At 43.5% G+C, this 22,324-nt stretch overlaps 1 protein-coding gene across 1 annotated transcript; it reads left to right on the top strand.

The window, feature by feature from the left end:
• Nucleotides 1-10,657: 10,657 nt before the first annotated feature.
• LOC119120875 lies at nucleotides 10,658-11,950 on the top strand. The gene is made up of 3 exons (XM_037248102.1): nucleotides 10,658-11,684; nucleotides 11,724-11,901; nucleotides 11,946-11,950. The coding sequence occupies exons 1-3, from the start codon at nucleotides 10,743-10,745 to the stop codon at nucleotides 11,948-11,950; spliced, it is 1,125 nt and encodes a 374-aa protein (XP_037103997.1). The 5' UTR covers nucleotides 10,658-10,742.
• Nucleotides 11,951-22,324: the final 10,374 nt, after the last annotated feature.

The raw sequence follows: 22,324 nt of genomic DNA, 5'->3' as shown, positions 1-22,324 counted from the left end.
CCCACTGCCTATAAAAAGCTCCCATAAGGCATGCGTCTCAAAGAGCCTCTGACAACCAAAGTCCAACTCCTGGCCTGCACGCGTGGCTTCGACTCAAAGCCCGGCGGAACTGCTTCTACTAACAGGAGAAGGGGCAAAGGCGTGTGACTGGCGCCTCAAAACCAGTTACTTCGGGTAGATGGAGCTCGTCAGCTTGGGAGGGCAATCCATCTAGGGGACGGAAAACCCTGATTCTCAAACCCCCACTGCCTTGTGGGTTACCTATTCTCGGGAAAGGCTTCGGGAGACAACCCTGAGGAAAAATTCGGAGTGGAGCCCCGAAGACGGTTGGATAGTCGACGTCGACATCTCTCCGGCAGCTCCTGCAGCTAAACCAGCTCCAAATGTAATGCGCAGCGTTCCCTTGGATCAAGTTGGTGCAGCCGAGAGTGGAGTCATGTTTAATGGGCAACGCATGATCTTCAAAAATTCTGCCCTGGCTAGCGCCCTGGAGACTCCATGGCGCTACCATTGTCTCTCGAGACAGACGGATGCCAGATATATACGTATATATATATATATATATGTACATATATATAATAATATATAATATATAATAATATTAATATAATTTCATGGCTGCAACACGTGCAGTAGAAGTTGGGAAAGGGCATGTTTACCACTTCGTTACATCACCTTTCCTTTTAATAACACACAATAAACGTTTTGGAAGAGAGGAGACTAATTCTCTTATCTTCTCATGTGGAATCCTTTCCCATTGTTGCTTGATGAACCGCTTCAGTTGTTCAACAGTCCGGGGTCTTTCCTGTCGTATTTTACACTTCATAATGCGCCACACATTTTCAATGGGAGACAGGTCTGGACTACAAGCGGGCCAATGGAGAACCTGGACTCTTTCACTTCGAAGCCACGCTATTGGAACACGTGCAGATTGTGGCTTGGCATTATCTTGATGAAATAAGCAGCGGCGTCCATGAAAAAGACGTCGCTTGGATGGCAGCATAGGTTGCTCCAAAATCTGTATGTACTTTTCAGCATTTATGTTGCCTTCACAGAAATGTAAGTCACCCGTGCCATGGGAACTAATGCACCCCCATACCATCACAGATGCTGGCTTTTGAACTTTGCGTTGATAACAGTCTGGATGGTCCGCTTCCTCTTTGGTCCGGAGGACACGACGTCCAGTGTTTCCAAAAACAATTTGAAAAGTGTACTCATCAGACCACAAAACACTTTTCCATTGTGCATCAGTCCATTTTTCATGAGCTCGGGCCCAGAGAACCCGGCGGCGTTTCTGGATGTTGTTCATAAACGGCTTTTGCTTTGCATGGTAGAGTTTCAACCCGCACTTACTGATGTAGTGACAAACAGTTTTTACTGACAGTGGTTTTCTGAAGTTTTTCTGAGGCCATTTGGTGATATCCTTTACACACTCATGTCGGTTTTTAAGGCAGTGCCGTCGGCGGAATCGAAGGTCACGGTCATTCAGTCTTGGGTTCCGGCTGTGGCGCTTACGTGCAGTGATTTCACCAGATTCTCTGAAACATTTGATGATGTTATAGACCGTAGATGTTGAAATCCCTTGTAAATTTGCTTTGAGAAATGTTGTTCTTAAACTGTTCAACTATTTTCTCATGCAGTTGTGGACAAAGTGGTGAACCTCGCCCCATCCTTGCTTGTGAATGACTGAGCATGTTTGGGGAGGCTCCTTTTATACCCATCAGTTTATCATCAGTTTGAACATTAAATATGTTGTCTTTGTAGTGTATTCAATTGAATATGGGTTGAGAAGGATTTTCAAATCGTTGTATTTTGTTTTTATTTACATTTTACACAATTTCCCAACTTCAACCGAATCCGGTTTATATATGTCTTGTTATGTTGATATTTTGTTGATATTTTTGATATTTCATTAATGATATATACATTAATATTATATATATATATATATATATAATATATATACGTATATATATAGTATATACCGTAATTTTCGGACTATAAGTCGCGGTTTTTTTCATAGTTTGGGTGGGGGGGCGACTTATACTCAGGAGCGACTTGTGGTTTTTTTTTCAAAAAATTTCAAAAAAAAAAAAAAAAAAAATGAAACCGCGATAAACGAACCGCAATGTAGCAAGGGATTACTGTAGTTTGAATTTCAAGTGACGACAGCAGCGCGAAACCATCTGCGTCACTCCAATTCATTAAATCCATCAATCGTCCTTTGTCAACAATGCATGCGCGCCGCTGACGGCTCTTGCACTTAAAAATATTCCACAGGCCCATATAACGATATATAAATTATATATCAAATAACTATTATATAAGCAATAATGTTATCAAACCATCTGTGCACTCTAAATCATTAAATCCATCGATCAAATTCCTCGTCCTTTGTCAACATCGCCGCGCGTGCGCCCTGACGTCAGCCTCGTCGTTATTCCACAGATCTACTATATAACTATATTGTAGCGTTAACAAAGTTCAAGGAAAGACGTGGGTTTGGTAAACGGCTCTTTATTTAACAAAACAAACTTACAGGCGTGTGGCGGCGTGGACTTCCAGCCACGGAAGGGGAAGAGAGCTCCATACGATAGGACCGGGCGTGCGTAAAAGCCATGACCGAGCCCCATCCACCGTCCTCGGACAGCCACCCGGCTGAGCGCCGGCCCTCGACTTCCATCCACGGAGGTGAAAGGCAGCTCAGTAGAGGAGGACCGGGCGTGCGTAAAAGCATTGTCCGAGTCCCATCCACCGTCCCTGGACGAGTCGATCTTTGTCCTTTATGTAAACAACCGCCGCGCTGCTGACGCGCGACCGCGACGTCGCGTCGCGCTGCTGACGTCAGCATGACCATTTCCCGTGACTCCCGGTTCAAGATGGTGGACAGGTCTGCACGTCGTCAACCAGCTAAAGCGATCATCTAGTGTTTCTATGTATCTCTATGAAGCCAAATCCCAAAGTAGTAGTAGAAGAAGAAGCACATGTGATTGGCGCTTTGCTGAAGGGCTGCTCACGCGTCACTCGACGGAGCTGTCTTTCACCTCCGTGGATGGAAGTCGAGGGCCGGCGCTCAGCCGGGTGGCTGTCCGAGGATTTTGTTATTTGTTATTTATGGAATAGTTTTTTGAATAACTCTGAATTTTACGTCAGGGCCGTTCTCAGCTCTTAGTTTGTGTTTATGTCACGTTAGCATAGCTATCGTTTAGCCTGTTGTTGCTCGTTCATGACTGTTCTTGGTGTTGGATTTTGTCGAATAAATTGCCCCTCAAAATGCGACTTATACTCCGGAGCGACTTATATATGTTTTTTTTCACTTTTTTGGGCATTTTATGGCTGGTGCGACTTATACTCCGGTGCGACTTATAGTCCGAAAATTACGGTATTCAAGATTCAAGAGTTTTTATTCGCCATGTTTGAGCGTGCCAAACAAGGAATTTGACTTCGGTAAAACACACCCTCTGTTCAACATATAGGTGACTAACAACACTCAGGACATGTGAATAATGGCAAAAACAGTGTAGACAAATTCAAAAGGTGTGAAGAGCAGGATGTTATTGCACAGTAATGCCTCTGAGACTCTATGAGTGGTGTGAGTTCATCAGAGCAACAGCCTGGGGGAAGAAGCTGTCTCGGTGTCTGCTGGTTTTGGCGTACTGAGCTCTATAACGCCGTCCAGAGGGGAGTAGTTCAAACAGACTGCAACCTGGGTGAGAAGGGTCTGTAGAGATGTTCCTTGCACGTTTCCTGGTCCTGGACAGGTACAAGTCTTGGATAGATGGGAGGTTGATTCCAATGATCTTTTCTGCAGTCCTGATTGTCCGTTGCAGTCTGTGCTTGTCTTGTTTGGAGGCTGATCCAAACCAGACAGTGATGGAGGTGCAGAGGACAGACTGGATGATGGCAGTGTAGAAGGTCTTCAGAAGCTCTCGCGGCAGGTTGAACTTCTTGAGCTGTCTCAGGAAGTACAGCCTCTGCTGGGCCTTCTTCCGGACAGAGTCTATGTGGCCGGTCCATTTCAGGTCCCGAGAGATTGTGGTTCCCAGGAACTTGAAGGTGTCTGTGGAGAGAATAGTATTACTGCGGATAGTGAGGGGTAAAAGTGGTGAAGGGTCTCGCCTGAAATCCACTGTCATCTCCACGGTCTTGAGCGGGTTCAGCTCCAGATGGTTTTGGTTGCACCAGTGGACCAGCCGCTCCACCTCCTGTCTGTACGCAGTCTCATCACCGTCCTGGATCAGTCCGATGAGAGTGGTGTCGTCTGCATACTTCAGGAGCTTCACAGGAGAGTCATCTGAGGAGAAATCATTGGTGTAGAGAGAGAAGAGCAGTGGGGAGAGGACGCACCCCTGAGGGGCTCCAGTATTGGTGGTCCGGGTGTCAGATGTGATGCCCCCCAGCCTCACACGCTGTCTCCTGTTGGTCAGGAAGCTGGTGATCCACTGACAGGTGGGGGCAGGCACCGCAAGCTGGATGAGCTTCTGTTGGAGGATGTCAGGAGCGATGGTGTTGAACGCCGAGCTGAAGTCCACGAACAGGATCCTGGCGTACGTTCCTGGGGTGTCCAGGTGGTGCAGGATGTAGTGCAGTCCCATGTTGACCGCATCATCCACTGACCTGTTTGCCCGGTAGGCAAACTGGAGGGGGTCAAGCAGGGGGCCCGTGACCTCCTTCAGGTGGTTCAGCACTAACCTCTCGAAAGATTTCATGACCACAGATGTCAGTGCGACGGGTCTATAGTCATTCAAACCTGTGATGGCGGGCTTCTTGGCCACTGGAACGATGGTGGAGCTCTTGAAGCACGAGGGCACCTCACACAGCTCCAGAGAACGGTTGAAGATCCGTGCAAAGGTGGGCGCCAGCTGTTCAGCCCAGACTTTCAAGCAGGAAGGTGGCACGCCGTCTGGGCCCGGTGCCTTCCTGGTCTTTTGTCTCCGGAACATCTGGCGCACTTCCTCCTCGCGGACCTGGAGTGCGGGCGCGGCCTCTGCAAGAGAGAGAGTGGGTGACAACGATGATAGAGGTGTGGACAGAGCAGTTGTGGGGAGAGGTGAGTATGTAGATTGTGCTGCAGGAAGTCCCGTTGTGTGGGAGGACCGATCAAACCTGCAGTAGAACTTATTCAGCTGGTTAGCAAGCCTTGGGCTCTCCACAGGACGGGGGGTTCGTTTCTTGTAGCCCGTGATGCTCTGCAGACCTTTCCACACTGTTGAGGGATCAGGATTGGCAGAGAGGTGTCTCTTCAGGTTCTCCCCGTAACACCTCCTGGCTTTCCTGACCTCTCGGTTCAGTGTGTTTCTGGTCTGCCTGAACAGGTCGCGGTCACCGCTCCTGTAGGCATCCTCCTTGACTTTGCGCAGCCTCCTGAGGTTCGGTGTAAACCAAGGTTTGTCGTTGTTGTACGTGCAGAAGGTCTTAGTCTGCACACACAGATCCTCACAAAAACTGATGTATGATGTGACAGTGTCAGTGAGTTCATGCAAGTCTGAAGTTGCAGCTTCGAACGCTCCCCAATCGGTGCAGTCAAAGCAGGCTTGCAGGTCCTGCCTTGACTCCACTGTCCACTTCCTCACAGTCCTCACCACAGGCTTAGAAGTTTTTAGTTTCTGCCTGTAGGCCGGGATCAGATGAACTAGACAGTGGTCCGAGAGTCCTAAAGCTGCACGAGCCGCAGAGTGGTATGCATCCTTGATCACGGTGTAGCAGTGGTCCAGAGTCTGTGCCCCTCTGGTGGGACACGTTACGTGCTGTCTGTATCTGGGGAGTTCGTGTGCGAGGTTAGCCCTGTTCAGATCACCCAGAACAATGATTAGTGAGTTTGGTAGAAGTTTCTCCATGTCTGTTACCTGGTCAGCCAGCATCTGCGTGGCTTCACTCGCACGTGCGTGTGGTGGGATGTAAACAGCCGCCATGACGATCGAGGAGAACTCCCGTGGTGAATAGAACGGCCGGCAGTTTATGAAAAGTGTTTCTAGGAGAGGGCTGCAAAACTCTTTCAACACCGTGACATCAGTACACCAACGTTCATTAATGTAGAAACAGAGACCACCTCCCTTTGATTTTCCGGAGAGCTCCGCGCTGCGATCTGCTCGCGTTAGCCTGAAGCCCGCTAGCTCCACGGCGTGGTGGGGCGTTCGTTCGCTGAGCCACGTTTCCACAAAGCACAGCACGGCGGATCTGCTGAAGTCCGTGTTCCTTGAAGTGAGGAGCAGCAGTTCGTCCATCTTGTTCGCCAGGGAGCGGACATTCGCCAGATGAATTGACGGTAGGGCAGAACGGAACCCTCTCTGCCTCAGCCTTACGAGTGCTCCCGCTCGTTTTCCGCGCCGCCGTCGTCGTGCTAGCTTGTACAGCACCGCCGCTCCGGCTAGAATCTCCGACAAACAGTCTGAATCGAAGAGAACAGGAGAGAAAATACCAGAAGAAGACTGTCCGATGTTTAACAGCGTTCTCTAGTAAAAGTGATCCGGGATGGACAGCAGAGGACACAGAAAACACACAAAATAAGACAAATAAACAGAGAGCGACTCACCATGGCTGCCATCCGCGGCGCCATCATGACGACTTTTGTCGGTGCGACTTATAGTCCGAAAATTACGGTATATATATATACTATATATATATATATATATATATATATATACACTATATATATATATATACCGAAAATTACGGTATATATATATATATATATATATATATAGGGCGGCTCGGTGGCGCACTGGGCAGCATGCCTGCCTCACAGTTCGGAGGGTGTATTTAAACGCTGTTTAAACAAGTGAAATAGCGAATCCGTAATAGGTGAAGCGCGAAGTGGTGAGGGATCACTGTACTCATAAATTTGATAGGGAATGCAGTTTATATTATTTTTTCCAAAATGCATTATTTTAGGCATTAGGCATTATGCATTATTCTATACAAGGATTATTGCAAATCCGTATGTGTGTTTGGAACAGAGGTTGTCTGAGTTGCAGCCTCTGATTGTCATGTGCAATGGAACGATAGCCTATTAGGAATGACCTGAAGGTTGCGCTGTTGTCAGGATTCACACGTGTCTTCCAAGTCATTCACCCCAAAGAGAAATAAACAATACACTTAACTTTGATGTCTATTGTTATGCAAATGAGGCAGGTGGATGCACTACCCCCATGATACCACCAGGGGGCGTTGCAGGTGTCTTCGTTGTTATGTAAATGCTGCAGGTGTCTTCGTTGTTATGTAAAAGATGCAGGTGTCTACGTTGTTATGTAAAAGATGCAAGTGTATGTCTATTGTTTTGTAAATGCGGTAGGGGGGTGCACTGTCACCGTGATACCGCCAGGGGGCGTTATCTTGGTGTTACGGTGAGGGGGGCATGTACAGGTGTGTTTTTAAGGGGTGAGGGGTGGACCTACTGCTGGTATATTTAAGGTGGGGGTATTTGAGAAGACACGCCAGCACATGAGCTCTGATCAGAGGAGTGCGTCAAAAAGTTGGAGAGCGTCAAGAGTTGTTTCGAGATGGTTAAAGGTAAGTCATGCTACTATTTATACTGGTATAATAATAATAATAATAATAATAATAATACACTAAGATTATCATATAAAACATGATGTAATGTGTATGTAATATCATGCAGATATAACCGTATTTGCTGACGTACATGCAGTATTCGATGACGACTACAGTGGCGTTTATTTGACGCAATCAGACTACGGTAAGGCAACCGTTCACTTACGCTAGTTAATATAAATGCTATTAGTTGGTGATTTATTTTTATGTATGTAACAGATCTCGTGGCCGCGGCCACTAGACAAAAAGACCCGTTGATACAAACTGGTTTTGAAGCCCCGACTCTAAAGGACAGCTCTGGACGCCATTTTGAGGCATCAAAGACGGCAGAGTCATCAGAGTCACGTGATAGCACCCAAATCATACCCCCCTCCGGCCGACAGGGGGTTGTCAAGAGCATAGAGACGGAAGAGGAAGCATCCACAGATAAATAATTAGCGGAGGTTTTATCTGTCTACGAGGATGCTAAACTTCCTCAAGAGTCGATAAACAAAGTCAGAGGTATTCCTTCTTTTTTTTCTTTTTCTATGTTATCATTTGAATGTTTTTTTGATGGTATTATAACGATTTAACTGTTTTTTTTTGTTTTTTTTTAATATCTACTTCCAGTTAAACGTAGTGACACCGGACGGTTTCGAAGAACGAGGAAGAGCAGACGTGCAGCCTTCTACAAGACGTGTCACTCAAACAGCAAGGGGTCTGAATCGACAAGCGAGAGTCATCACCACAAGACAAGACGTCCTATAAAGTGCAGTGGTAATTGTATCTACAAGAATCGGTTACAAGAATGTTTTAAGATAATACGTATTCTGACAGATTTGGCCGAATCAAGATAGGTCCGATTTTTTTTTTTTTTTTACTACACTGTGTTGTTTCTATTGTGATTTTCATAAAAATAAATACAATGGAGCATGCTAACCTTAAGTCAGCAGAGTCGGATTTCTTAACAAACATTGGCGAATTAGATTTACAGTTACCTTGTGAAACAGACCAAAGAAGTGATACACCTGAGCTAGATTTGCCGTCAAACAGTGCTTCTACAAGCCAAATATCAGATTTGATCAACATTGTGAACAATGCCATGTTAGAGGGGGGAGACACAGACAGTCCTGATATTCTGGCCCACTTACAAGTTGTCGTAAACGAGCTAAACAGTCAAAGTCAGAATGACGGTAGACAAAGTCCTACACTGATCCCGTCACAATTGCTAAACATGATAGCAGAATTAAATAACCAAGCTAACGGTAGCAGCGGGCGTAGCAGTCCTGATATTCCTGCTCAACTGCTAAACATGATCCAAAATCTAAATACGCAGCCTCTGATTGACCCAACGACTGTTAAGCCTATCGATCATGAGATAGATGTTAATGATGACAGCGCACCTGTATTGCAACACCATCGTGACAATGCTTCTGTAATAACTGGTAACATGCCACCGCCATTTCAACCTAACTGCTCGGTTATAATCGATCACGAGATAGATGTTATTGATGACAGCGCACCAGCGTTTCAAGACATATCCCGCCAATCTAACAACAGTTCTGTAATAACTGATCAGCGCGGCGGTGCTGTTGTAGTTAATAGACCGCATTTCAACAATATTGAAGTAAGGCGGCATTTAAATATACCATCACAAACAAACAGCAATGATTTTGCAACCTTTTACCTCCAGATTGAAGAAAAAATAGATGACGTCTTGCGAGAGGTTGATGTACGAACACAGCCAGGTGACGTGATTCAAATTGAGATAGTGGCTGGAAATGATAGGGCCCACGTTTACCAACAAAAGAGCGACATAAACAGTGTCAGAGATAATGTAACGGCTTTGCTTGAACGTCTAGCTCAATCAAATGTGGAGCTTTTGGCTGATGAGAATTTAGAGCTTATTGTCCAAATAGTCACCCCATTACGTGGCGGAATGCGTCGTCGACTGGTGAACAGTACCAACAAAGAAATTTTGAAGCGGAAAAAACGACACTTGCACATACCTCGTAACAAGGATAACCGTCTATGCTTTGCTCTCTCACTAACCTATCTGCTAAATGACACGCTAACATCAAAACAGGCCGTAAGACAAGCACGACTTTTACATGAGAGTGTGGGTTTGGATTGTCAAACACCTGTGAGTCTGGGGGACGTTTGAAAACATTTGAAATACATTTGAAAAAGTTCTCAGACGGAAAATAACTGTAATGTATCGAAAAGAAGACAGCCGGCCCATGACTTTCTTCGACACACATTACCCTAAAACAGACGGAGACACTTTATTTGTCTTACACCTCGAGAATCATTACTACGGCGTGAAAGCGATAGAGCCGTTCGTGGGGCATGCATATTTTTGCAGACACTGCTACAGAGGTCATGAAAATTGCCGATTCCACTACTGTGAGGGGCATTGTAACATTTGTCTCGATCCTCGTTGTAAACAACGACGATTTAAACAGGTTATCTGCCCCGATTGTAACAAAACCTGTCGTAATGAGGAGTGCTTTGTCAAACATAAAGAGTTTCGAACGACGAATCGTGTGAGCAACTGCGCCTCATACAAAAAGTGCTTGCAATGCGGTCTCCAATATTATGTGAAAGCTGATGGTACCGGTGTTAAACATCGTTGCCCTGTTAAAAGATGCGCCGTGTGTGATGAGATCTTAAACCAAGGTGATGATACCTTACTGAACCCATACATGTGCTACATGCAGCCCATCAAACCTCAACCACCTTGCAAAAATGTAGTCTACTATGATTTTGAAACCTATGTAGATGCAGATGGTTTACACAAACCCTTTCTTATCTGCTGTAAATCAAATAGACTAGCGAAACAATGGTTTGGTACAGACTGTGTTGACAAATTCCTCACATTTTTTCGAAACCCCCGGTTTAAACAAACGACATTTGTTGCACATAATGCTAGAGGCTTTGATTCATACATCTTGATAAAGAGAATGCTTGAATTAGGTATCAAACTTGACATTCTGATGCAGGGGAGTAAGGTTCTATCATTTGTCGATTTAGACACAAAATCTCGTTATATAGACTCGTTGTCGTTCTTAACGATGCCGCTAAGTGCGTTGCCTAAGGCCTTGGGTCTTGTAGACAAATCAAAGGGTTGTTTCCCACATAAATTCAGCTCTTTAGAACATCTAAACTACGTGGGATGTCACCCTGACCCTACGTACTACGATGTCGAACGAATGTCACCCTCTCAACGTGCTAAGTTTGATGAATGGTACGACAAAGAAGCTAACGGTGTGTTCGATTTTGCTAAACAGGCGATAGCCTACTGTGAAAACGATGTTGATTTGCTAATGCAAGGATGTGAGAAATTCAGGAGCGAGTATTTTGAGGCCACTGGAACAGACCCTTTCAACGCCGTCACAATAGCCTCGGCGTGCATGAAAGTTTTTCGCACTAATTTCCTAACCCCTCAAACACTAGCCATTACGCCTTCAGACAACTACATGCGTCAGTACAAAGCTTTCTCACACGATTCTATTCAATACATGCAATGGATCATGCATAGTCAAAATATCTACATTAGACACGCATTGAACGGGGGCGAAGTTAAGATAGATAACTACACAGTAGACGGCTATTCTGAAATCGGGGGCATGAAAATAGTTTTTGAGTATTTTGGTTGCTATCACCACGGCTGCTCAGAATGCTACAACCTCTCTAATATATGTCCGACAACAAAACGCCCCTTTCAGGAGAGGTTTGACACCACCCAGAAGAAAATTCAGGAACTACAGCTTAAACAAGATGTGCACCTTGTAATTATGTGGGAGCACGAATGGTTGCAAATGAAAAAATTGAACATAGAGGTTAAGGAATTCCTGAAAAAAACCAAATTCCCTACACCGCTCAAGCCGAGGCAGGCTCCTTTCGGAGGTCGAACAAACACATTTGTTTTAAGATACACGGCAGAAGCTGACGAGAGGGTGTTGTACGTTGATGTCACATCATTATATCCTTTCATTAACAGTACAGGCATCTACCCTATTGGTCATCCGACGATTATCCACGGTGATTTTAAAGACCCAAGACTGTATTTCGGCTTCATAAGCGCTACCGTCAATCCGCCTCGTGGTTTGTATTTTCCTGTTTTACCTTTCAAAACAGCTAAAGGTAAACTCGTCTTCACGCTCTGTCGTACTTGCGCCGAGCATAACAATCAACAGACAGCCTGTACACATAATGATGAGCAAAGATCGTTAACAGGTGTTTGGACAACCCCTGAATTTGTTAAGGCACTTGATCTTGGCTACACTGTTGCAGATATTACAGAAGTATGGCATTACACAAGAGCGAGCGACACAATTTTCCGTGATTACATGCGAGCATTTCTGAAAGGCAAACAAGAATCTTCAGGCTATCCAGCGCATGCGGTCAATCAGGCTGATAGAGAAAATTACATACAGAGCTATGCGATTCATCAGGGTATCCAACTAGACCCTTCTAAAATCGCTGTAAACCCTGGAAAACGGCAAGTTTCAAAACTCTGTTTAAATAACCTGTGGGGAAAACTAGCCCAGCGTGAGAACATGACAAACACAAAGATTGTGACAAAATCTGAGGAATTTTTTGAACTTCTGTTTTCGGGTCTGTACGATGTGAAATTCTTCCACTTTATCAGCGAAAAGCTTTCGATTGTACAGTATTGTTTCAACATAAACAATGAGATACCCGCCTCAAAAACATCAAACGTGGCGGCTGCATGTTTCACAACCGCATATGCACGTCTAAAAATGTACAGCTATTTAGAAATTTTACAGACGCGCGTTCTTTACACCGACACAGACAGTCTCGTGTACACGGTGAAACCTGGCGAAAGTGCCCTCCCGCTAGGGGATTATCTGGGCGATTTGACAGATGAGCTTTCGAATGACAGGATTTCAGAATTTGTCTCAGCAGGGCCTAAAACATACGCTTACAGGACAAGAGCGAGCGGCCTCACAGTCATGAAGGTGAAAGGGATCACGCAGACTCACGAAAGCGGTCAGAGTATCAATCTTGATAGCATGCTCAACATGGTTCAGGGGTACATCGACACAGCAGGTGCAATCTCAGATGTGCTTTACGCACCCCAACATGGCATTGTTCGCGATAAGAGAGGGTTTCATCTCAGAAACACATCATTTTCCAAAAGGCTTCGTGTGGTTTACGACAAAAGAAGATTGCTCATTCAAGGTCGCACTGAACCATTTGGTTATTGATCTCTCTCCATACATACAGATGTGTGTGGGAAATGGCTTTTAACCAGATTGAATTTGACCCCAGATTAGAACTTCCTTTTTCCTCCATAATAGCTGGGCCGTCAGGTTGTGGTAAAACATTCTTTGTCAGAACCGTTTTAGAAAATCCTGAACATGTTATGAGAAAAAAACCTGATAATATTGTCTGGGTTTATACTTCATACCAACCAATGTACGATGAGCTCAAAAACATGAATAAAGACATCGTTTTCATCAAGGGGCTGCCTGAATCTTTTGATGACGAGAAGCTGTTCCCGCCGCAGCAGCACCACCTACTGGTTCTGGACGACATCATCTTCCAAGCTTCGGATAATCCGGAAGTGGTCCGAATATTCACACAATATAGACATAAAAATTTAAGCGTTATAATGCTAACACAGAATGTATTCCATCAAGGGAAATTCAGCCGTACTATTAGTTTAAACAGTAATTATTTGATTCTGTTCAAAAACCCCCGTGATAAATTGCAAGTGAATGTTTTAGCGAATCAGATCTGTCCCAGCAACCGGAAGTTTTTTTTGGAATCTTTCGAGGATGCTACGAAAGAGCCGCACGGGTATTTACTGATAGATCTGACGCCTTCATGCCCAGAACAATATAGACTACGTACAGGTGTACTACATAGCCAGTGGCCTGTAGTTTATATACCCAAACAATAAAACGATGACAAAGCTTTTAAAAACAAATGCGTCGTTACTCAAGTCTTTGTTTACATCCAAGCCGGCCAAACGTAAGCATTTACTTCTCAGAGGTCCGAATAGTTTAGTGAGAGCATTGTGTGAGATTGCTCTGAATCTTTTAAAAGGACATCTACCCTTAAAATCAAAACTCTATAAAAAACTAAAAAAGCAGAAGAAAAATATCCGCTTTCTGGCTGATAAGAAAAATACTCTGAAGAAGAAAAGAGCTGTGTTAGTTCAGAAAGGTGGTTTCATATTGCCTTTATTAGCGGCATTCGCACCTGTTCTGGGGAGTGTTATTAGTGGCTTTATGAACAAATAATAAAATGAGTTTGAAAACGGCGCAGAAAATGTTCCTGATCTCCCCTTACCAGCTCGAGAGGCTCCATAAGCCAGCCCCCACCATTCGTGACAGAGCTGAGTATTCTTTGGATGAGGAGATGAAACAGGTTTTGGATAATAAAAATTTAAATCAATAAGAAAAGATCAAAATTTATCAAACCCTGATGCAGCGTTATTTGGGGTTGATCAAACAAAAAGATTCTGAGCAGATTCCTATTACGATTCGTAATGAAGAGACGGGCGTTGAAGAGGAAAGGAAAACGGCTCAAAAAGTGCCAGATGAAGATTGGGCTGATATTCTGGATACGATTGGTCCACGTTATCGCCGCAACGCCTCCTATGTGCTGAAAGAATTATCGGCGGAAGATGTAAGATGGACGCCGCTAAGCGAATTTATTTTTAGAGGGAAAACTGTCAGGGGCTCGCACATGAGCGATTTGATAAAACATTTAATTGTAACCGGTAAGAAACTAGCCGCTCAACCGGCTGGCTGGACAGAATTTCTGCGTACATTAGCACAGCTAAATCTACCTGAATCAACCATTTCCAACCCATCTGCTCGTGCTGATTTCAAACGTTTGAAATACGCTAGGGATGAAGATTATGATGATGATGATGTTTCTCATGCAAAATATGTAAGCGTAAAAAAAAGGAAAAACAGATCGCCGGTAGTAAAATGGGTTAGTTATTAAAAATGTTAGATACGTTAATGTTGTTACTGAAAAAAAAACAAATGACTCTGTAACTCTCTTTAACAATGTTTATTGAATAAAAGAGATTTTATAAAACATTAACACGGTTTCAGACAATGACATTCTTTAAATTTATGTAATGAACAAGATATTTGACCGCCGCGCATCCTATCCGGTCTCCGACATTTCTTGACATAATCGGTAACCATAGCGTCGTTATTCAGAGGATCGGAACTATAATGCGTCATCACCTCACTGTAGCTCAGCCCCCACCCTCGTTGCGACAAGTAGTAGACGCAATGTTGACCACAGGTGTCATTCAATTCGTGTTGCAGTTGCCCGTTATGATATTCCATACGCTTAGAATGCTTCTTCAGAAATCTGTATATACTTGACGGGTAATAAGGACTGTCCGGCGGCAGACCAAAAGGATCAAAGAATGTGGCCAAACCATCAGATTCTAAAGTCAAAGCGAGCCAGTGCTCCCCGGGGAGATGTCGAGGATGTGTATTGACAATATAATGTCTGGGGGGCTTGTCTTTGACGTCAGCTAACTCGTCTGATGCTAAAACACCTCCAAACAGCGCCCTTTGCGTCCGAGTCATAATCAAATCCAATTCACGGCCGTTCATAGTGTCAATAATAGTCCATCAATACTTCCCTCTTGGCATTAATCTCAATAAGGGAATCATAGACCGCGTAAACGATAAGCGTGGCTGTATGTGGGAGGGGCGTACGGAATCGCAAATCTAATCTTAAAACACCATTATTCACGGGCGACAAAGCACCGGAATCATCTGCTTGACTTAAATTGAAGACAAAAAGTGAATAGCCTTGACTAAAATCTTGTTGATCGATACAGAGCGGTAAATCTTTTAAAAAACGACCCGTAGCTGTGTATAGATTATGAAATTCACGTGTATATAATCCAGCTTCGAAATTGGGTTGAAAAGCTTTAGCTGGTATCTGGCGACCTTCGTGGCTAAGCGCCAAATATTCAATGTTATGATGTAAAAAATTAAAAGGGTTTAAATCTCGTCGTCCCATAAAACTGTTATGATTCACCATAGCTAGTACAATTTGTTTAGGAATATGTCCGAGGAAGAGGTTATCTTGGTGACAAATCCGTGAGTTTTGAGGGATAGAAAAAGTCTTTATATTGACTCTACTTAGTGGGTACAAGGCGTTAGCTTTATGTAAAGCGGCTTCATGACCAATAGAGACAGCCGGGGTGACTGAAACTTTTTTCACGTAAAGTGAAGCTCCTAATATCTTGAGACACGAGTCGCTGTCTGGAGCGCTCATGAGGCAAAAATCGTCCGGAGCTCTAGTTAACTTTAGCCGTAGATCCACATTATTCAATAGATGGCGTTCGGAAAAGAAAATATCTCCGTGTAGCGGTCCTGTGACGTGGAACTCACGTGATCCTCCCATCAGCTGTGCACGGCGGGCCAGGCCTTCGTTGACAGCTGGACCATTAAAAACAATAGAGTCCATGCGCCCCCTAGTGTCCTTAGCAAACATTCCTGCTGTGAACTGGGATTCCAAAGAATCGTTTGAAAAGTTTAACAATAACTCAATGATGGATCTATATGCATGCGTTGCACTAGACTGTGATATTAATCTTCCCCCATTGAGATATCTAATTGACTAAAAATTGTGTTTATCGGGAAATTCACAATCCCGACTTGTTCTTGCGGCGGTAAATTAGTACCATCTCGACGCGTTATTTTTAAACGCAGGTGCAGTAGAGTGTCAGATAAATCTAAATATTTTGAACCATCCCCGGGTATAAAGAATTCGATTGGCCCCTGGTCCACAATGGCCGACAACGGTAGGAATTCGACATAAGAACTGTCTTCGATAGAAAGTTGTGTTAACGGACAAGAAAACAAATCGAGACTTGATAATACACACTCTTGCGATTTAAAATGTAGAAGGGCCATTTTTAAGAGAAGATATCTGCCTTCCGTCTCCTTCGTCTTTTCTTAACTGATCTGAGATCGGCAGAGCGTTTTTTTCTTTTAACAGTCTTTTTTCTCCGCCCACCAGGATGCAACCCCCGGCGTGATAAAACTGCAAGTCCGGAACCTTCTTGAGTTGTAGTTGTTTTGCGTTGAATTCTTTCTATGACACTACATCTACAGCTACATCCGTTGCTATGTTTTTAGCAGCGGATTGAAGGTGTGGCTTCGCCAGGTTAAAGCCGCTTTTGAACATAGGCATCACGAAACGGAAGAGTTTTGCAAAAATAGACCCTAGGCCACGCCCATATTGAACGGGGCTCCCCTGAAACCCCTGAAACGCTCCTCCCACTTGCGTTTCATAATAATCGACAAATCTATACATATCGGGATGTGTGGATGATGTCATCATTGTTTTTATTATCTCGATCTAAAATGCAAAATGAGGATAACTTTCCCGTATTCAAATTCCACAGGGGTGTTCTGGTCTGTTCGGAGACAAACTGTAATGGTCTCGATATGACTTCTGCACACGTTTAAATAGTACACAGGATTAAAGGTCTTATTTATAACATCTCCGTATTTTCCCATAACGGGGAGAGTGCGAAGCATCGGCGCGTAAGCGTCACCTATAGAGGCTTTGCAGTCACGTGGTTTTATCACGTGATTTTGTGTTATGCCGCCATCTTGGCGGTCAACTCGTCAGCTCGTTCCTACGTGTTTGTATGGATTGTCTGATTTCTGCGCTACGTTTTCACCGATTTCTTCCGAATTATGGCTGATTTGCTATCCAACGAAGTTAGGCATTTGGATGAAGACTCCAAGAAACGTTACAGAGAGAAGTTGAACCTTGTTGGCACAACGGATCCGTACCTTTTACCGAGAAGCATGCTAAAATCGCCCGAGCATTTTGCAACAGCCGACCTGCCTGAACGCTCATATCCAGATATTTATAATTACCTCGTCGATTTGTTTTGTAATGGCATTTCATAACTTGACATATTAAAAAACTGAATAGAGTGAAATCATTCAGATACTGTACCTGTCTGTTCAAGTTGCTACCATTTTTATTTTTTGTTTATTTTTGCATGATGCCACATCTGATTGGCTTGAAAACTTAACCAATAAAAATTTTAACCTTGTGCCAATGGCTTGAAAACTTTACCAATGTAGATTTTACCTTGTGCCAAATGAAGTAACAAAAACCCTCTTGTTAAAAAATGCTACATTAAAAAAAAATTGTTTCACAAGGTTCATAATAATTTTTGGGGAAATTTCCTAATGCATTCACTCGAGAATTAATTGTTCAATTCCAATATGAAGTTCAATATTTACATTGATAACGTTTTCAAGCCAATCAGATGAAGCATCATGAAAAAATAAACACAAAATAAAAACGGGGGGGTGAACTGAAGAAATCATCCCATTCCCTGCCTTGCTGCTCTTGCTGCCTTTCTAGAAATGCACCCAGCATTTTCAACAATCATATTTGTATCATCCCATATTGTATTATTTCACATTTTGTGAAACAAATCAGGGGTGAATAGTTTGTTTACATACCTGATATGAAGTCCTCATTGCATATCCTTGTGTAAATCGTAGGTTTCCATCGTTCACGACGAATATCCGCGATCCATTTATCACGTTTTTTCATGTTCGCCGGAAATCTATAGAAGCTAAGATTTGGTTTATCGCCTCGTCTATTGCTACATCCAACAGCACAGCAGGTATCCGGCATTTTTAAGCTCATATAACAAGAAAGCGTGTGTGAGTCGTTGACCGGCACTGAAAAGTTGACCGCCAAGATGGCCGCCAAGCTAATGTGGGTAGCTTGATGACGTCAGCTGCAAAGCCTCTATAGTTTGATGTTGAACAATATCTGTATAAACGAATACAAAATATAAACCGGCTCTTTTATCAGCCGGATGTTGTCCATAGACGCCTTCCGGTCGGAGCTGGAGCCAATGTTCCGGGTTCATTCCAACAATATACGCTAGGGGGCTCTTGAACATAATTCTCAAACCTTCTTCGCCTGTAAACAGATATCTGCTCATATGTTGGTCAAATTGAATGTCAATCTTTCTCGTACTGGTTTTAGTTAATAGAGTTCGGATTTCAGAAGCTAACGACTCATGATCGTTGTAAACGCCTCCTCGAATTTTCAGCGTATGTTGAACCTCGCCCTGTAAAGACACATCTCGAGACGTATGTTTGAGGTAAAAATTCCGAACACCTTCTCGATTTTTCAGCATATGCCTAATTTCCGAATCATCTTGTAAAGAGCCATCGAGAGAGTTTTGAGGTTTCAGATGTTTGAAGTAGAAGTCCCGTTTTTTCTCAGGAACGTCAGAAATTGAGTTGATGTATGAAATTTCACACAATCCGACCTCCCATGAGCCTTTTAAACCGATATGTTGCGCTAATTCCACTTTAAATTCTGAAAGCGTGTTCTCAGGAAAGATGTGCATGCTAGCATTTGAGGCTAGTGTTACGTAGAATTCTCTGTGGACATCACCCATCTTGAAATTTCACAGAATGACCATCCTGTCGAGTTTTAAATGTCTTTTACGCTATATGCGGGGACCCAGCTGTCAAATTTGGTTGGCCAGCCAACCCAGTGAACGAGTAACTCCCGTTTGCCTGACACGATGCGTGATTTAAGAATTTTCTGTATACGGAAAATCTTGTTTTTTTTTATTTTTACTTTTTGAAATTCCGCTTCGTAAAAGCTGCCTTCTATAGAAACACCGTCTAAATCCGATATTTTGTAGACAGGCGGTATGCGGTGGAGACGTTGTGTTATCCTGAATATTTCGTCCGTAAAACTCTGCAAGTAACCCTTTTCGAAGATACCTCTCAATTTGGAGAGCCGGATCGTATCGCCTGGAGCGAAGCGGAACTTGATTCCCCGACGGAAGGGATTGTTTGCGTACAGGTTGGTGAAAACAATGTCTCTATTATCCACGTTTACGGCATTAGGTGTCATTTTTATACTAGTATGGAAACTGTCATTATAGCTGATAATAAAATCCTGAATTACATCGACATATCGTTGTGTGTTTTTGGCGGTAAAATATCTCCACATTCGTGATTTCAACGTTCTGTGAAAGCGTTCAACCGTTTGCGCCTTTGTGTCAGAAGACGTTGCAAAATGTATAATATTATGCTGTCTCATTAATTTCTGGAAATGTTTGTTAAAAATCGTTGTTTTGTGAATGCTTCTTCAGAAATCTTTGGATACTAATCTTGCTCTTCTTGTCCTGACCGCTTCTAAAAAAAAACAAAAAAAAACACCTGTGCTAATGCTTCAGCTCTGATTACAATTCTAATCTTCAGACATTTTGTCTTGACCTTTCTCTCTAAAAAAACTACACTTGGATATGTTTCAACATAACACCTTTATTGCAATTCAAATCTTCAACATGTTCTAACATAACACCTCTATTACAATTCTAATCTCTCTCTCTCTCTCTCTCTCTCTCTCTCTCTAAAAAACTACAACGCTCCCTCTGGCATATTTACGTAGGGTCAACTCTGACTGTAATTGTAATCTTCAGACATGTTCCAACATGTTTCAACACTGATTGTAATTCTAATCTTCAAACATGCCCCAACATAGCACCTTTGACTGTAATTCTAATCTTCAGTCTCTCAAAAAAAAAAAAAAAAAACTGGACACACCCCCTCACCAAAGCACCTTACAACGCCCCCTGGCGTTATCTTGGTGACATTGCACCCCCTACGTCATTTGCAAGAAAAAAAAACACCTGGACACGCCCCCTCACCAAAGCACCTTACAGCGCCCCCTAGCGTTATCTTGGTGACATTGCACCCCCTACGTCATTTGCAAAAAAAAAGATAAAAAACAAAAAAAAACACCTGGACACGCCCCCTCACCAAAGCACCTTACAGCGCCCCCTGGCGTTATCTTGGTGACATTGCACCCCCTACGTCATTTGCAAAAAAAAAAAAAAAAATTTATACTGGTATAATAATAATAATAATAATAATAATAATACACTAAGATTATCATATAAAACATGATGTAATGTGTATGTAATATCGTGCAGATATAACTGTATTTGCTGACGTAGATGACAAACAACTCTTGACGCTCTCCAACTTTTTGACGCACTCCTCTGATCAGAGCTCATGTGCTGGCGTGTCTTCTCAAATACCCCCACCTTAAATATACCAGCAGTAGGTCCACCCCTCACCCCTTAAAAACACACCTGTACATGCCCCCCTCACCGTAACACCAAGATAACGCCCCCTGGCGGTATCATGGTGACAGTGCACCCCCCTACCGCATTTACAAAACAATAGACATACACCTGCATCTTTTACATAACAACGTAGACACCTGCATCTTTTACATAACAACGAAGACACCTGCAGCATTTACATAACAACGAAGACACCTGCAACGCCCCCTGGCGGTATCATGGGGGTAGTGCATCCACCTGCCTCATTTGCATAACAATAGACATCAAAGTTAAGTGTATTGTTTATTTCTCTCTCCCCAATATACAGAATTTAGTCTTTTATCTAGTAAAGGGAAATGTACTTTCGGCAGTTTGCAAACATATTTGATTAAGGCTGCATTAGACATATATAATCATATCAATATAATTTCTAGTGTGCTCGTGTGGTGATTAATAAGTGGAAAGGAATGTGCAGGCTACAATGAATTTGTTCTCTACAAAGTATTGTGGAACAGGATGTCCAGACAGGGAGGATATCTCAAGGCCGGTGAGGAACAACTCGTCTTTGTGGTCCAGACACCTGTGCTGAGCAGGGGAAAAACCCAAACGAGGAGGAGACGACCATCGACCATCGACCAATCACCACACAATATTTTGCATGCTTGAATATTCATATTGTGTTTCTTTAAAACTGGGCAACCCGGAAGAATGTGTTGTCTTTTGATGGTCACAGAAGGCACACTAGTTTTTGTGTTAGGGACCCGAGACCCAGGCGCTTGTATTAGCTTGCTTTGTCAGGATTAAACAATTGGTAAATTCGGCCTAATTGATTTATTGGTCTTCTCTTTGACAGAACGAACTCGCAAAATTGTTAGGTGTACCAGTGTGTGGATTAGGACGTAACGATTCATGTGTTAAGTGTTGATCGTAATTTGGAGTCAGATCAATAACTAAAATCCGTAGTCTAACAATTTCTTGGCGACCCCGACGTGATGTCAAGAGAAGGGTTATTGACAACTCGTGGTCTGTGTCCAAGTCATCGGACAGTTAGTCTGGGACAGCTGTCTCCCGGTCGGCGTACCGTTTGGGAATAAGGAATAAGCGCACAACGTTGAGCTGGTATGACGTCTCCTAAACCCTGAGCTCATCAATGATAAGGTAAGCAGAATACCTGTTACTATATGTCGAAATTCTGCAAATTGAAAGAGGAAATTTAAGAGGAGACTGTCGTTCAGATCAAATAAGGTGTGCAAGAAGTTAAGACAATTAAAAACAGTTAAATTCCGCAGTGGGAGGGCGGGCTCCTCTGTTTTCTTTTTAGAAACTGTTAAATTCCGTAGTGGGAGGGCGGGCTCCTCTGTTTTCTTTTTAGAAACAGTTAAATTCCGTAGTGGGAGGGCGGGCTCCTCTGTTTTGCTTCGTCGTGGCGGACAAGGGTGCGGTGACGACCGTATTCAAATAGCTGGGGTGTTTTTGAGATCCCCGAGGAGAAGTGAGGCCTCCTCAAAAAGTATCCAGTGATAACAGTTCCTCCTGTGAGAGACCAGACCGCTAAAATATCCAAAATGTGCAACCAAATTGGGGGGAGTGTGTGTGTAATGAGAGGAATGTATGCTGATGTGGAAGCGCAAATCGTGA

This window comes from Syngnathus acus, chromosome 3 (genome assembly GCF_901709675.1).
Source record: "Syngnathus acus chromosome 3, fSynAcu1.2, whole genome shotgun sequence".
Classification (NCBI taxonomy): Eukaryota; Metazoa; Chordata; class Actinopteri; order Syngnathiformes; family Syngnathidae; genus Syngnathus; species Syngnathus acus.
This window is presented reverse-complemented; position numbering and strand designations above follow the sequence as displayed.